At 31.4% G+C, this 16185-nt stretch overlaps 3 protein-coding genes and 1 long non-coding RNA gene across 4 annotated transcripts in view; 1 reads left to right on the top strand and 3 right to left on the bottom strand.

Moving 5' to 3' along the window:
• Window positions 1-16185, bottom strand: part of LOC127900225 (uncharacterized) — a 77486-nt gene that overhangs the window by 21785 nt on the left and 39516 nt on the right. The gene's annotated exons all lie outside the window — the stretch shown is intronic.
• LOC127900224 (uncharacterized) overlaps window positions 1-16185 on the bottom strand; it is a 59975-nt gene that overhangs the window by 21785 nt on the left and 22005 nt on the right. The window lies entirely within an intron of this gene.
• LOC127901264 (uncharacterized) lies at window positions 3127-4010 on the bottom strand. The gene is made up of 2 exons (XM_052438231.1): window positions 3552-4010; window positions 3127-3180 (listed from the first exon to the last, which is right to left on the bottom strand). Exons 1-2 carry the CDS (start codon window positions 4008-4010, stop codon window positions 3127-3129), a joined length of 513 nt encoding a protein of 170 aa, XP_052294191.1.
• LOC102613209 (uncharacterized) lies at window positions 11745-14393 on the top strand. The gene is made up of 2 exons (XR_008052228.1): window positions 11745-12256; window positions 13638-14393. It is a non-coding gene; the product is annotated as an uncharacterized LOC102613209 (long non-coding RNA).

Below are 16185 nucleotides of genomic sequence, written 5' to 3'. Positions count from 1 at the left end.
GAATTTATTACAGTCTATACCTAAATAAAGTGTCTAACTTTATTTATCAACTACAAACTTAATTTATTTAATCATAAGATAACTTGTATTTATGTCTTCTGTGAATTCATATGGTGATCACGTAAATACATATAATATGATTAAATGGACTTTACTCAAAATATTAATGTAACTAAGATACTTGAATAAAATACCTCTTTTGTTATATTAATCAGAAAAATTATTTATTACAATTAAATAAACACATGTTTTTAAAAAGTATATTTTCTGAACAATCTCCCACTAACTCTCAAAGCATATTTGGCATCTCACGCATGCCCACAGATTATAAGTGCAAGTTAAAAAGTTTCCCAGGTATGGCTTCAGTAAAAGGATCTATCAAGTTTTCTTGTGACGCAATTTGAGTAACTTCCACATCACCTCTCTACACTATATCCCTTATAAGATGATACTTCCTCTCAATATGTTTTTGTTTCTTGTGGTTCCAAATATGTTTTTGGCAGATTCTTTTGGAATATTTATTGTATTTGGAATAACTTGCCAAAAACAAATTTGGAATATTTATTGTATTCCTCTCAATATGTCAAATTTGAATATTTATTGTATTGAAACCACTAAGTATACAAGCAAATGATACAAGGTTAAAGTTTTATTCTTTCGATCTCATAGTAATTTGATACCAAGAATATAACTTGCCTCTCCTAGATTTTTCATATCAAATTATTTTGTTAACCAACTCTTTATTGTAGTCAATACTCCTATATCATTTCCAATAAGGAGAATATCATCTATATAAAGAACTAGGAAGGCTACAGATTTTCCCTGAATTTTCTTGTACACACATGGTTCATCAATATTCTGAATGAATCCAAACGATTTAATCGCTTGATCAAATCTGATGTTCCATGACCGGGATGCTTGCTTCAATCCATAAATGGATCTCTGCAACTTACATACCATGTGTTCTTGGTGTTTTTGTATGAATCTATCTGGTTGCTACATGTAGATGTCTTCTTCAAGATGCTTGTTAAGAAAAGCAGTCTTGACATCAATTTGCCAAATTTTATAATCTAGCACTGCAATAATGGAGAGCAAAATCCTAATGGATTTAAGCATAACAACCAGAGAAAATGTTTTCTCATAATCGATTCCCTCTTTCTGAGTAAACCCTTTTGGCTACTAATCTTGCTTTAAATGTTTTCACCCTTTCATCTACTCCTCTTTTTCTCTTGTATATTCACTTAGAGCATCTCCAAAAGCCTCTATAAATTTTACTCTTCAAATACCTATTTGCTTACCTATGTGGCAAATAAAAGGGTAAAAAAATATGATATTCTCCAAAAGACTCTTCAAATAAAAATAAATTAATATTATTTTAATCAAATAATTATTTTTTAAAAGGAAAAGTCAATATCAATTAAAGCACTTCTCTCTCTTTCTTCAATGAAAAGTAATAAAATACAAATTGAAGAGGGAGATATTAACTCTCCAAATTTGAAGAGAGAGAATCAATTCTTATTTGAAGAATTTTAATTGGAGTGTTGTTTGGAGCTTCAAATATTAATGTGGCTCTTCAAATAAGTAATAAAATCTTATTTAAAGAGCCTTTTGGTGATGCTCTTACACCCTATATGTTTTACCTCATTTGGTGCCTCTATAAGTTCCCAGACTTTATTGGAATACATAGATTTCGTTTCTTGATTTATAGTTTTTTTTAAAGTTCAACATCTCTGTCTATTAGAGCTTCTTTGTAGCTAGTGTGATTTTGTACATGTTTATCTGAGATAGCCGTATAGGTTTATCCTAATAACATGTATCTCGTAGGTAACCTAGTTACCCTCCTACTATGACGAGATTCTAAAATTGATGGTTGTTCGGGGATAATCATGTGTTGATCAGCTAGTTATTGTTGTTCTTGTTCTATAACAGGTGTTGAAATATGAGCATCAACTTAATCACCTGACAGTTCTTCAAGTATTACCTTACATTTAGATTAGAAGTTATTCATATAGTCTTCCTCGAGGGAAGTGAAATATGTGCTCACGATCACTTTCCTATCTTGAGAACTATAAAATAAACCTCCCATTTTTCTTTCAAGATACCTCACAAACATATAAACCTCAGAACGTGAATTCATTTTGTCTGTCTTTGGTTTCAGCACATGTGCTGGTGATCTCCAAATACAAACATGTCGTAAACTTGGTTTGCGACCTAACCATAATTTTATTGGGTTTTAGACACTGACTTAGATGGAACAAAGTTGAAAAGATAAACTGCAGTTTCCAATATTAATCCCCAAAAAGAGATTGGTAATGACGAATAACTAAGCATAGATCTCATCATATCCAAAAGAGTTCTATTTCTCATTTTAGCTACCCCATTTTGTTGTGATGGTCCTAGGGCAGTCAATTGAGATATAATCCTATTTTCAACCAGATACTCTCTGAAATCTCCTGAGAGAAATTCACCACTTCGATCAGATTGTAGTTTCTTTATGTTCTTATCTAATTGTTTTCTGTCTCAACCCTATACTCTTTAAATTTCTAAAGCGATGGAATCATAATGCATTTAGACAAACATTAATAAATGAATATTCATCAATAAAATTCATAGAATACTCATAACCTCTTATAACATGTAAACTGATTAATCCATATACATTTGTATGCGCTAAGTCATCCAATATAATATTATGCTTTTGGCTCAAAAAGAGCATCCTTGTCATATTACTTTTCTAAATAAGATTTTATAGAGTGACAATGATTAATCTTAATAGGCCAACAAGCCTATCATTAATCATTTTTTTAAAGTCTTATTATAGTTTGTATGACTTAAGCATAAATATCAAAGGTGATATTGGTTAGAAGAAACATTTCTTTTCTTAGATAAACGCATATACTCTTTATCATTATATCTAACTTTGAATATATCAATGAACTTATATGATATAAATTGTCATTATAAAGAACCAAAATAAGTAATAAACAGAGGATAAAAAAATAACAGTGTACTCTTGTTTATTAAAACAAGCTACCAAAATTAAATTCCTCTAATATTTGGAATAATAAAGACAAATATCAAAACTAAAGTCTCGTAAAATTGATCTATCTTTTCAACTGATATAAACTAGCATGTCCTCAACTGCTGTTTGAAGCTTTGTTCACTTAATCTCTTAGTTTCCTGAAAACCAAATAAATGAATTATAAATAAGATTAGTTATCTCATAATTCACTATTGTATGAATCAATAGAAATCTGAACTAATTAGAAAGATTAAAGATTTCATATACTTGATTTTAATAATCTTAGGATAATCTTTCTTCCAGTGACCCTTCTGTCCACATTTATAACACTTGCCTTTTGGCTTGCCATCTCTTTTAATGGACAATTTTCTCATCCCAACTCTGTCTTGATTATTCTTGTCTTTCGACTTAGGCCTTCAAGAGAATCCTTTTTCAGAAAGTTTCCTACTATGATAAAATTCTTCTATAGCATGTAGTTCGTGCATTAATTAACTAAGGTCATATCTTTATTGTTTAAGATATAACTGACCTTAAACTCTTTGAATGTATCAGGCAAAGATTCAATCACTATGTTAATCTTTGTTTTATCATCGATTTGAACATCATGAATCTCTACTTCATTTAAATAGTCCATCATTTTGAGGACATGATCACGAACTCTTATGCCCTCTTCCATCTTAGTATCCGTAATACATTTTAATGTTGCTTTTCTGGCAAAATGAATATTCTGCCCAAACATCTTATGAAGACTAGCCATTATTTCAGTGGTTGTTTCCATGCTCTGATGTTTCTTACGCAATTCCACAGAAATCGAAGCCAATATATAGCACATAACCATTTTGTTAGCTTCGCACAATTTCTCATAAGGCTCCCTCTGATTTCTATAATCGTATAACGTTGGTTCTGGAGGGAATGACTGAGTCAACACATATTTACAGCCCTTAGCAGTGAGAATATTAAATAGATTGCGTTTCCAATCTAAGGACATTTCGCCAGTAAGTTCATTTTTAACAAGGATAATGAATAATGAGTTGATGGAAGACATTTTCTGAAAAAATAAAATAGACATGCATAAATACTTTGAAACAAATAATGTTCACAATAAATAATCTAAAATGCAAAAAAAACCATAAATGCATTTTATTTTATTGTAACGATAATCCAGTACTGCTTTGGCAAGCTATCCATTGGGGAAATCATGTCTACACTTACTAGACCCAATCATCCATTGGATTATTTACTTTCATGTAGAGACATAATAAATAATTATCGTTATCATTTTGGGCCTCAATTTGTTAACAGAGCTTCGTTGGGAAGGTTAATAACAAATTTGAGTTGAGTGTATAACTATTGTTTCAATCTACGTATCTTCCATACCATGCCGCCACCGTTAGGGTGATCAACAGATTGAAAAATATTTCGACTTTATCTGTAAAGAAGTTCATCAAATAAAATGTCTAATATATATACCCTTCGTAGAGAGCATCACCGTATCATAAAGTCGAGGTATATATATAATTTTATTATTGAACTAATAATGGAGCCCGTGGGAAAAATTATCTTGAATTTTTCCTCTCCTACTCAATATTTTAAAGTTAGTTTTTCCAATATACAAATTATATCCTATATTTTAATTGCATGCTTCATACAATAATATTATCTAGATGAAATCTAATATTATTAAGCACATGCAAATGTCAAACAATATATTTTTAGATTCATAATCTATAGATGTCATGTATTATGATACATAGAGTGACACTTCCTATTCTATATGACATGTTATCATAGCATGTTATCAACCAAACATAGCATATAAATTTAAAGCAATTAAACAATCTCAATTCATGATTTTCCTAAGGAAAAAATTGACTTAATCTACAAGCCTAATATCTATTGGGCTTTAACTCAACATCCATCATCCTTTTTTCTCTTCCTTGTACTTGCTCTTGTACATAACTATTGCCTTGAGGGCTTTTGGGCTTTTAAAATTTATCTCTGGTTCAATTTTTAAATTTAAATTTGGGCACCTTTCAAAAAAAAAATTATATTGGCTCTTATTTTTTTAAATACCTGTTTTTTTAAAAAAAAATCCAAACCCAATTAGTTTAATAAAATAAACACAAATTTATCTTTAAAAAATTTTGAGCCAAATAAATTTTATTATTGATCTACTAAATTTTCATTTATATAACTCAATTTTGAAATCCCTTAAATGGGCTTGTGACCAATATAAATAAATCTGGACAAATAATAACAATTGGGCTTATCAAATTTATATTTATATTATCCAATTCATAGTCAATAATGGGCTTGGATCCAATATAAATAAATTTGATTTTTTCTGCCCAAAACCCAAAATACTTAGGCTGAACTGTAAAATAGTGAAATTGTAGGGTGCCATGGGGTATAAACCCAAAACCCTAAATCAATTATTTTTCTTCCAGCCGCCACCAACATATACTGTTGGACTTAAATAAAATAAAATTTCAAGCTTGCCAAAAAACATAAATTAGTGAGACAATAGGGCGTCTAATGAAAAAATTCAAAAGAAACCCTCCATCCCTTCATGCTTTTCGCTGCCAATTCTAGAGAGGCTGCCGTTTCTTCTTCTCCTTGCCGCCATCAACTTTTCTTTGTTTTTTTGGGTTCTTTACATTATTATATAATAAAAATTAATATTTACAAGAACTCCTATACCATAGATGGCTTGCAAAGAATCTAAGAACAATGAATTAAAATAATCAAGAGAGAAACATGGTGAAAATTGACCACCTCTTTTGTTACAAATCCATAAAATTAATACAAAGAAATAACTAACCATGAATTGAGACAACATTTAATATGCTCAATAATTATATACATTCACATAATGAAATAATATATAAAAATTAGTGCCACCAATTTTATACACATAATACAAGAGTTTGATTTCATATAATAACTCTATATATTAATATGAGATCGTTCTGATGCCAATTATTGGTTTAAAAATATTTTGCAGCGGAAATATTCGGATCGCAATTCTCATACAATATATAAAATTATCATAATCTAGAAATCGTACCTTTGCTTTTTTGCTGAAGTAATCTAGGCTCTTAGATCAGGATCCGTTACCACCACTCCCGTTAGATTACGAACCGTCACCACTAATCTTGTTAGATAACGATCTGTCACCAATGATCTTCCAAGTTATGACTCAAGTTTGATCTGCACTTGACGTGTGGGCTAGCAACTTAGGTTGAACTATAAAATAGTGAAATTGTAGGGTGCCATGGGGTATAAACCCAAAACCCTAAATCACTTATTTTTCTTCCAGCCGCCACCAACGTATACTGTTGGACTTAAATGAAATAAAATTTCAAGCCTTGCCAGAAAACATAAATTAGTGAGACAATAGGGCGTCTAATGAAAAAATTCAAAAGAAACCCTCCATCCCTTCATGCTTTTCGCTGCCAATTCTAGAGAGGCTGCCGTTTCTTCTTCTCCTTGCCGCCATCAACTTTTCTTTGTTTTTTTGGGTTCTTTACATTATTATATAATAAAAATTAATATTTACAAGAACTCCTATACCATAGATGGCTTACAAAGAATCTAAGAACAATGAATTAAAATAATTAAGAGAGAAATATGGTGAAAATTGACCACCTCTCTTATTTCATAATGAAATAATATATAAAAATTAGTGCCACCAATTTTATTCACATTTACATGCTCTTTCTTTCGGCTTAGGCCGTGGATGTTTCACTTAGGAAAAAAAAAAGGAAGAAACCTTGGGAAGAGGAGCATTATTACCCACTGTTAGATGAGTGTATATTTACGCCATTCAAAGTAGACCTTGTTATTTTGAGTTCTTCTATCATGTTTGTAAAATGTGTTTATTGAAGTTCATCGAATTAAACTAGATTTTGAAGATGTGAACACTGGATAATTGGCTACCCATTCTTACCGTGAATTGTGTTGGTCCCATTAATATGCAGTTGCTTTGCACATTAAATCATCATACTTTAACTGATGGTTCCATCAGGTTAAAGTTCTTTCACTCTATTGCATGCAGCTAGCTAATGATGCTGGTAATGGTAACTTGTTTCTTGCAAAATGACTTGTAATTTTAATTAATTTGCTTGCATATAGAAACCTAATAATATTAGTCTATTTACCAACAAAGTGTTCGCTCCACTGGCAATGGAGTCCCCTTAAGTGGCTTGATTGGGTTTGCTCCCCAGTTCGAGTCGCAGGGAAGTCGCCTTTGTTGGGAGAACCTGTGCCTCTCGGTTCGAGCAGGGACTTCTAATCTGGGTTGTGATACGGGCTTAAAGGTGCCTCCCACAGTTAGGGTCCTCCCCAGGATACCTCGTGGTCAAAACCAAAATAAAAAAAATAATATTAGTCTATTTACGTTGCATTGGTTTAGGAAGCTGGCATCTGTGAATTTTCCTGCCAGTTCCCGCGGCCGCAAAAACCCAAAAAGGGAAAAAAAAATGCAAATCAATGCAGTGACAGTTATGTGTTAATAGTATTCCTTTAATTAGATAAATATTACTTGTGAAATTAATTTGCTGGCGTTCATTTGATAGAAAAAGTTTAGACTAAAATTTATCAGGTGACATACGTTGGCTTGTTAGTGTTATGGATTCACGTTGTCAAATTAGCTTAATAAAACCTAAAAATGCGAGAACCAACATTTAATGAATCAGACAGATATCATTCCTCATATTAAGGATAAATATATTGAAATCTGTAAGGAAATCATTTGCCAAATCAATACTCATATTTATAACATTTGTAGGACAATAAGGATATATAAAACACATTCGAACGAGGTCAAGTTTTATTTAAGGGGTAATTGGGATAAACGGCATGTAATTCATTGCAATTGAACCTATTAATTGCAGAAAATTATATTTCTTTAAATTTATATATACATAAAAGTTTAGTATTATGAGAATAATATTTACATAGTTCACAATTAAATTTAAATAAATTTGATGATACTATTATGTTTACGATCTATTCCAATTCTCTAAAATGCCAAACAAAAGATAGTACTAAATTAAATATGATTCAATCCAATTTTATTTAACTAATCGTATCTGCTAAAAATCTACTCCATTCCGGCACACAAGGTGTATTAAGTATCTAACAACATAGGGTATTTAGAAAGATGAGTGGTTAGAATTGACTTGTACATTTCAATTACACTTTTGCAACTTTCTAAAGTTCAATTTTAATTACAATTCTCCCAGCTTTTTAAAATTCAATACACGACGAAACCGTTAAAAAAACCATTATGAGTCCATTAAGAATGATGAACACCATAATCAATTCAATTGCAATTTGAGGAGTAAATATCTCTGGAAGCATCCTACGATAAGTAAGGTTTGAAGAAGAAGAAGGCTTCTCAAGGGAGGTGAAGGCTGGGACACTCCCAAATTTGTAGCAATTGTAGAAATAACAGCGCGTCGTTTAGTTGGCTTTAAATTACAAAAATAAATGTTAATCACAAATATGTTATAATAAAAAACACTTAACTGGATCTTAAAAATTGAGCCGAAAGATTTGAATCCAGAGTTTCCCAAACTTATGTATTAGCAAATATTCCATCTCGCCAGCTTGAAAAATCGAACTGAAGAATTTATTTTGAATAGAAAGGTTTCATCATGAACATCGTGGGATTAACCGATTAAGGGCCTTTAACTTACCTACGACGCAAAGTCCATATTGCCTCCTTGAAAAGTTAATTTCAATTAAGAAAGAGAATTTTTAAATAATTTATCTTTGTACTAATCATTAAAAACATGAGAAAGTAGATTTGGAAATTCGGGTTTTTATAGAATTTGATTTTGTAAAGCATAATACCAAAATTTTCCTCATTTTAACAATACAATTTCGAATACACCCTAACACTAATAAGATATTTATGTTTACATTTAAATAAGACAAAAAAAAAAGAAACAACTAGATTATTGCTGGCGTCCGGCGATGTCTTCGGCGCCGTCGTCTGCATCTAGCTAAAGTCTTCATTATGCGACAATACCTCTGCTATCAAACTCCAAAACGTATAATGTCAATAACAGAGAAATGGCGGTTGCTCACGCACACCTCTAAAATAATTACAGCCATGAAACGGCAAACAAATAGCGTCACCACCACTAATATTTGATATATTAATATAAATAAATCGTAATAATTATCATTATATATTACTATACAAGAAAACTTGTCCATCTTGATAATTTGCACACAACACAATTTTTTTATTAATACGACAAACATGTTAAGTAAATTATTTAATAATTGATTTCCTTATAATCCAATTTTACCAAACATCTCATCAAATTATTTGCAAAGTTAATTATTGGAGAATTTATATGAGGATAGATTATTTACCAAGCTAATGCAATCCCAATCATACCCTTAGCCAAAGATTAAGATCATAACTGCGTACAATACCAAAAATTTCGGAGTTTGATATATAGCCACGCACTTGATCAGTTCTCTTATAGTAATAATTCATTGAAGATTAAGATTAAAAAAATCTAGGAGTTTGATATATAGTCGCAGACCTGATCACCTTTCTCATATATATATATAGAGAGAAAGAGAGAATAATTCATTGATGCCACTAATATATTAACAAAATTAAAGATTTCATGCACTAGTAAATAAAAAAATCACAAGCTTCAATCGGTGATGTAGCCAGACCTCAAAATCAAAGGGGCAAAATTTAATTTACCTAAAAGAATTTAATATATATAGAGCTCTCTTATAGTATTAAATAGTGTTAGATAAATTTTTTAAAAGCCACTTATTTCATAAGTTTCTTCTTTTTTTTACAATAACTTTTCAAAGTATGTCCAGTTGCTATTTATAAATAGGTATCAAATAAGACATCACACCTTTTTTAAGTTCCTATTATAACCTTAGGGTGCGTTTGACACACTGTATTGTATTATGCTGTATTGCATTATTTTTATACTGGTGTATTATATTATGTTGTATTGCATTAGCACTGTATTATAACAATGTTGTACAATGTTTGGTGCTGCACTGTACTGTATTAATTTTTAGTTATACTATGTTTGGTGTTGCACTGTACTGTATTAATTTTTTGTGATTAATTTATATTATATATTTATAAAATAATATTTATTAGTACTTAAAAAAACTAAATATAGAGGTCTTAAATTTTTTGCCATTAGATCCTTGAACGAGATAGATTCGAGTAATAGAAGCAGAAAAAGTTTGTTGTCAAGCAAGAAGGCATCCTCAAAGATGAGAAAATGCAATATCGAGCCATACAGATATGACCAAAAGCAGAATAAGTCAAGAATCAAAACAGTAGTAAAACAAAATACTGAGGCAAAATCATGACAGCAAAGTCAGCAATGGAAGCCATACATATGCTAAAAAAGTTACCCATGGTGACACTGCACAAGGTCATAACGTAAAAAGATAAGTTTGGTTTCTTATCAATATAATTTCAAATTCCTTTATATCATATCGTTGTTTCTTCTAATCATTAACTTAATTTTTTTTTGGTTCTTTTCTAAATTTAATGGCTCCAGAATAGCTCTGTTCTTTAATTCTGTTTTGCCTCAATACTTCCTTTCAAGAACTAAAGTAAATTCATAAGATTTCATCTTAATGATTTTCAAGTTCCTTTTTCAATATTAATTTCTCTACCATTACATGATGTTTATTACTATTAATTTGCAAATCCAGAATCGAAAGTACTAGTTGTCAAGAATAATTGCAAATTTTACAAGCCACCTGTTTCATTCCAAAAATAACCATTCACAGACAATAACGCTTCATCTTGTGCCTTGGTATTGCATTAATGAAGTACAATCCTGCGAGATTTTATTTATTTATTTATTTGGTTTACACATGAAGGCTGAAGCTACATTTGCCAAAAATCCACCCACAAAAATACTTTAGCCAAACAATTAGGATAATTTTTTCTTAATGTAAAGTCAACTACGGATTGGAAATACTTCTACATGTGGTAATAATTTCTAGGCCACAATTAGTGAAGCAAAGCACCAAATTCTTTTTCTTTTAGACAATTCATCAAACAATTGTCGGGCATAGATCTATAAACTCATCCATTCACAACATAAAGTAACAAAATCTCAATCAAAGCCTCACAATAACATAATCAAACAAAATACCAATTTAATTTAAAGGCAACAAGAAGACTCCATTCTATTTTCTTAACTGAAGATATATTAGAAACTAAGTAAATCACAAAAACAACAAATGATCCTTTTTTCTTTAAAAGAATAATAATCAAACCAAGCACAAAAAAAGCATGCATGATCTAACATACTAACACAAAGATAAGACCCTCACAGTTTCAAAAATGACGAAGGCACGACGGCATGATGAAGGCAGTGGAGCATGGTGGTGGAGTGTCGCGAAGGCATGCCGCGCAGTGGTCTCGCACGTTGCGGAGGTAGATCGGGAAGACAATGGAGCTGGTGGTGTCACGGTGGTATCGTGAGACAGTGGCGGTATAAAGGCAGATCACATGGAGCTGGTGGTGTTTGAGGCAGTGGTGGTGTGGAGTTGAGATTTGTGGAGTGGATGTGTGGAGGTGCAGGCGAGCCACTACACAGACAAGGAGAACGAAAATGAAAGCGAATTTTTTTGTCTCAAAACAATTACAAACCCGCGTAAACCCGACTCTCACACGGGTTTATTTTATGCGGGTTTGACCGCATTACAAGCTTCTTTTGACCACATTAAAATACAGTGAGGAATAGTCACCAAATATGATATTCTAAGGGCTAAAGCTACAATACCGGGCATTGAGGCCCGGCATCGTGCCGGCTTGTAAACGCAGCCGTTGGATTCAAGTAAAATGAATCCAACGGCTGACATTGAAAAGAAATAAAAAAAAAAACAAAAAAAGGGCAACCGAAGCAACCAGTTCCCAAAGGCTGCAAAATTTATATTTTTATAATTTATGTGTTTCAACCGCGCCCAATCTCTCTCAATTTCTTGCCTCTCTCTAAGAAATCACAAATTTCTCTCTAATTTCTCTCTTCGATTTCTTGACTAATCAAATAAAATCGAAGCCACATCTCGCGCACACAATCCAATCCATTAACTTGTTGCTTTCATCTTGAGTTGTTCGCTTCCGATCCAGCTGTTTCTGTCGCTACCGTCGTTGCCTCCTTTTTCATTCGACTGTTTGCTGGTCTCACGCTTGTGTCTTTATCCTCATGGGTACATCCCCGTTATCTGTGGCTTAAACATCTAGTTCTTAAAGTTTACTATAAGTTTGCTGGTACTGTTAAGTGATTGAAACTATTGTTGTAGCTTTCACCCAATTTTCTGTTTATTGTTTCATTTTTTCTACTTTTATCATTCTGGTAGAGTTTCTGTTCTTGAATGAAGCATCTTTAATTGGTACCTCCTAGCTTGCTTGTACCCCATCTGGCTCTGGCTTCTATCGAAAGCTTTTTTGCTTTTGTTGCATTCTATCATGTTTGATTTAAATACCCATTTTTGCTTATTTTTCATGGTCTTGTTGTTTTCATTTTAAAGTTTGTGCCTTTTTTTTTGGGAGGTTGGTAATATCGTGGAATTGTATTTGATTTATAAGGTGATCCAGTTGATGGTATATTTTCTTTGGTTAACTAAATCTGAAAAATTAACTTTTGTGATCTTGGGTTGTGTTTGAATGTGACAAGATGGTGGGTACTGTTTGCATGTGTCGATAGGAGCTCTCTTTTATGTTTGATTGATGAGAAAATGCAGGAAGAAGATAAAATGAATTTGGGATTTTAATAGTAAATTATTTCTATTGTGTATCTGATTTAATTATGGAAGAATTGGCACTTTGCAGGTTGTTGGTTTTGTTGTTGTCTCTGTTTTATGTTGTTCATCAACTGTTATGGTGGCTATTCTAACAAATATCCCTAGAAATGGTTCTAGGGTGTAACATGGATAACAAAGTTGTTATGTATCTTGTTTAGTTTGTGTGCTTCCTGTCAAACCTCAATTTATCATTCTATTGGCGGCTTCTCATCACTAGAGTCTTAAGAAAATGAGTGGAGTGAAGCCATTAGGTTTGCTGAATTTGTACTACTTTATAGGTATTTTACTTGACTATCATATATCAAACCAATCTTGTTTCAGATACTAATTTGTGTAAAAATTTGGGATTTACAGCTTAATTTCTAGCAAGTGGTCAGTATGTTAGCTTTGACTCTTTATGAATTTTATTTCTTTTCTTTCATAGCTTTATCTGGCAATGGAAGATTTTGCTGCTAGATTTTTTTTCTAGTTTTAGGGAGTTTTCTTGCTATTTTAGGGGGTTTTTTTCTACTGTTTCTAGGCATGTGTTACTATTGTTTTTGGATTTTTTAATGCTTTTTAAAGCACTTTTCACTGCTATTTTAGGGTATTTTTTTATAAATTTATTGCTGCTTTGAGCATCTTTTTATGCCATTTTTGGGTTTTTTTTTAATTGTTGTTTCTTGTTTATATTTGTTGTTTTGGTGCTTTTTTCTACCTTTTTTTAGTGTAATTTGTTGTTGCTTCTTATTATGATTGATGGCTGTTTTTTCTTATTGACTAACTTGAAAATTTTAATTATTTGCAGGGGAGAATTCAGTTGGATATTACTAGGTTCTATAAATTATCTGGCATAAGTGTTTTATTGGAAACTTTTTGATATTAGGACAATCTTTGGTTTACAAACTTTGATGAAATTATTATTAGTTTGTAACTCAATTCGACAATGCTTTTATTTTTTGGGAGATTCTACTTATATGAATTTTGTTTTTCTATTTGTAGCTTATTTTTATAAATGAGTGCTCTTCATTGTCATTATTTTGTTTTTCATTAACAAATTTCTTTTAAAATAAGTGTATTAAAATTTGTTTTCACAAAAAAAGAGAAGAAAAGAAAAAAGTGCCATACAATTTAATCCAAAATGATTGAAGATACACTAGGTTCTAAAATATTTGTTGATGTTGAATTCTCGTCGAGCTGTGAAGCGACTAGACAACCACGCCAACACTTAAATTAGTAGTTGTTGGGGAGTCGGTTTGTACTTCTATCTTTCTTATCGAATAGGCTCTTGGGACCTCAAGCTCTTTCTCCAAGGATGCTTGCGTTCATAACAACTAGTCAAGGGATGTCGGAGATTTTCCTAACATAAATCCTCCAATGCTCAACTCATCGGATTGAGGATGTTATTGGTGATATTCAAATATTATGTTGTGAACTTTGGATGTTTAGTAGATGGATTTACTCTAGTAAGTTGTAATTTTATTGAAATTGACCATATCACTTGGAAGATTTTGCCTTAATTTTTCTTAGAAAATGATCATATTGATGTTGCCTTTTCTTTCTACCACATTTTCTTTTTATCTCTCAATTTTTTTGTCTTGCTGTATATTTTCATTCATAAAAGATTGTAAATTTCAATTGAATTCAAAATTTTCATGACTTAGTAATTTAAAATATCCACCATGATTAGATTCTCTAAAAAAATAAAAATGAAATGAAATGCACCTAAAAAAATATTATACAACAAATAAGAATAGACATTATCACTTGAATTATCAAATTATTTTCAAAACTATTATCTGACTAAAATAAGGAAAAAATGTTGGATTAGATATGTAATTTTATTATAATTAACTAGATTTTTCTTTTCAAATCACAAGTTCTTTCCAAAGCCATCATTTTATCAATCATGTAAAAAATAGTTAGACTATTAAACTTATGTGTGTAATTTCATGAAAACATTTGTAATTTGTGTACCAGTTTAATTAGATATATTCCTAAATATATTTATTGGGTAAAAGTTAAATTTAATTTAATTTTAATATATTTTCATTTGTTTCTTAATAGATTGGCTTAATTAAACTTAATTAATAATAAAAAATTTGAAAAAAAATAAGTCTAGTTATAAATTATCACTTGATTTGTCAAGGAATTTTGAAATGCACTCTCATTTTATAATTAGTTTTTTTTATATAAACCTACCCTACCATATTTTACGTCAAACATGCAACTTATCACGTAAAGTATGCAACTTATCACGTAAAGTATGCAACTTTGATGTCAAATATAAAACAAGCGAGAATATTCAGAAATATTCTTTATTTTGGCTTGATTCAAGACATGCAACATCTAATGTCAAACATGCAACCGCGACGTCCAACATGCAACAATAGACGTAAAACATGAAACCCGCAACAAGTCACGTTAAATATGCAATTTATCACGTAAATTATGCAACTTTGACGTCAAACATGAAACGAACGAGAATATTCAGGAATATTCTTTATTTTGGCTTTATTCAAAACATGCAACATCGTACGTCAAACATGAAATCCAACCGTCGAACATGCAACAACAGAAGTTAAATATGAAACTTGCAACACTTCATGCGAAATATGTAACTTATCACGTAAAGTTGGCAACATGGACGTTAAACATGAAACGGGAGAGAATATTCGAGAATATTCTTTATTTTGGCTTTATCCAAAACATGCAACATCGTACGTCAAACATGAAATCCTCCCGTCACACATGCAACAACTAACGTTAAACATGAAACTTGCAACACCTCACGCGGAATATGCAACTTATCACGTAAAGTTTGCAACTTCGACGTCAAACATGAAACTGATGAGAATATTTGGGAATATTTTTTATTTTGACTTTATTCAAAACATGCAACATCGTACGTCAAACATGAAATCCAACAGTCGAACATGCAACAACTGACGTTAAACATGAAACTTGCAACACCTCACGCGGAATATGCAACTTATCACGTAAAGTTTGCAATATCGACGTCAAACATGAAACGGACGAGAATACTCAGGAATATTTTTTATTTTGGTTGTATTCAAAACATGCAACATCGTACGTCAAACATGAAATCCAACCGTCGAACATGCAACATCTGACGTTAAACATGAAACTTGCAACACCTCACGCGGAATAGACAACTTATTATGTAAAGTTTGCAACTTCGACGTCAAACATGAAACGGATGAGAATATTTGAGAGTATTCTTTATTTTGGCTCTATTCAAAACATGCAACACCTTATGTCAAATATGAACTCCATCCGTCGAACATGCAACAACTGACGTTAAACATGAAACTTGCAATACTTGACGAGAAATA

The sequence above is a fragment of the Citrus sinensis genome, chromosome 1, assembly GCF_022201045.2.
Source record: "Citrus sinensis cultivar Valencia sweet orange chromosome 1, DVS_A1.0, whole genome shotgun sequence".
In the NCBI taxonomy this organism is placed as follows: Eukaryota; Viridiplantae; Streptophyta; class Magnoliopsida; order Sapindales; family Rutaceae; genus Citrus; species Citrus sinensis.
The sequence above is the reverse complement of the archived record's forward strand: the minus strand, read 5'-3'. Positions and strand labels throughout refer to the sequence as shown.

What these genes read in the sequence shown, in the direction of transcription:
- LOC127901264 (XM_052438231.1), bottom strand. Translation starts at nt 4,010, where the DNA reads ATGTCCTTAGATTGGAAACGCAATCTATTTAATATTCTCACTGCTAAG. An exon ending in ATACATTCAAAGAGTTTAAG is followed by an intron (nt 3,181 to 3,551) that starts GTCAGTTATATC and finishes TTTGGTTTTCAG; the next exon opens with GAAACTAAGAGATTAAGTGA.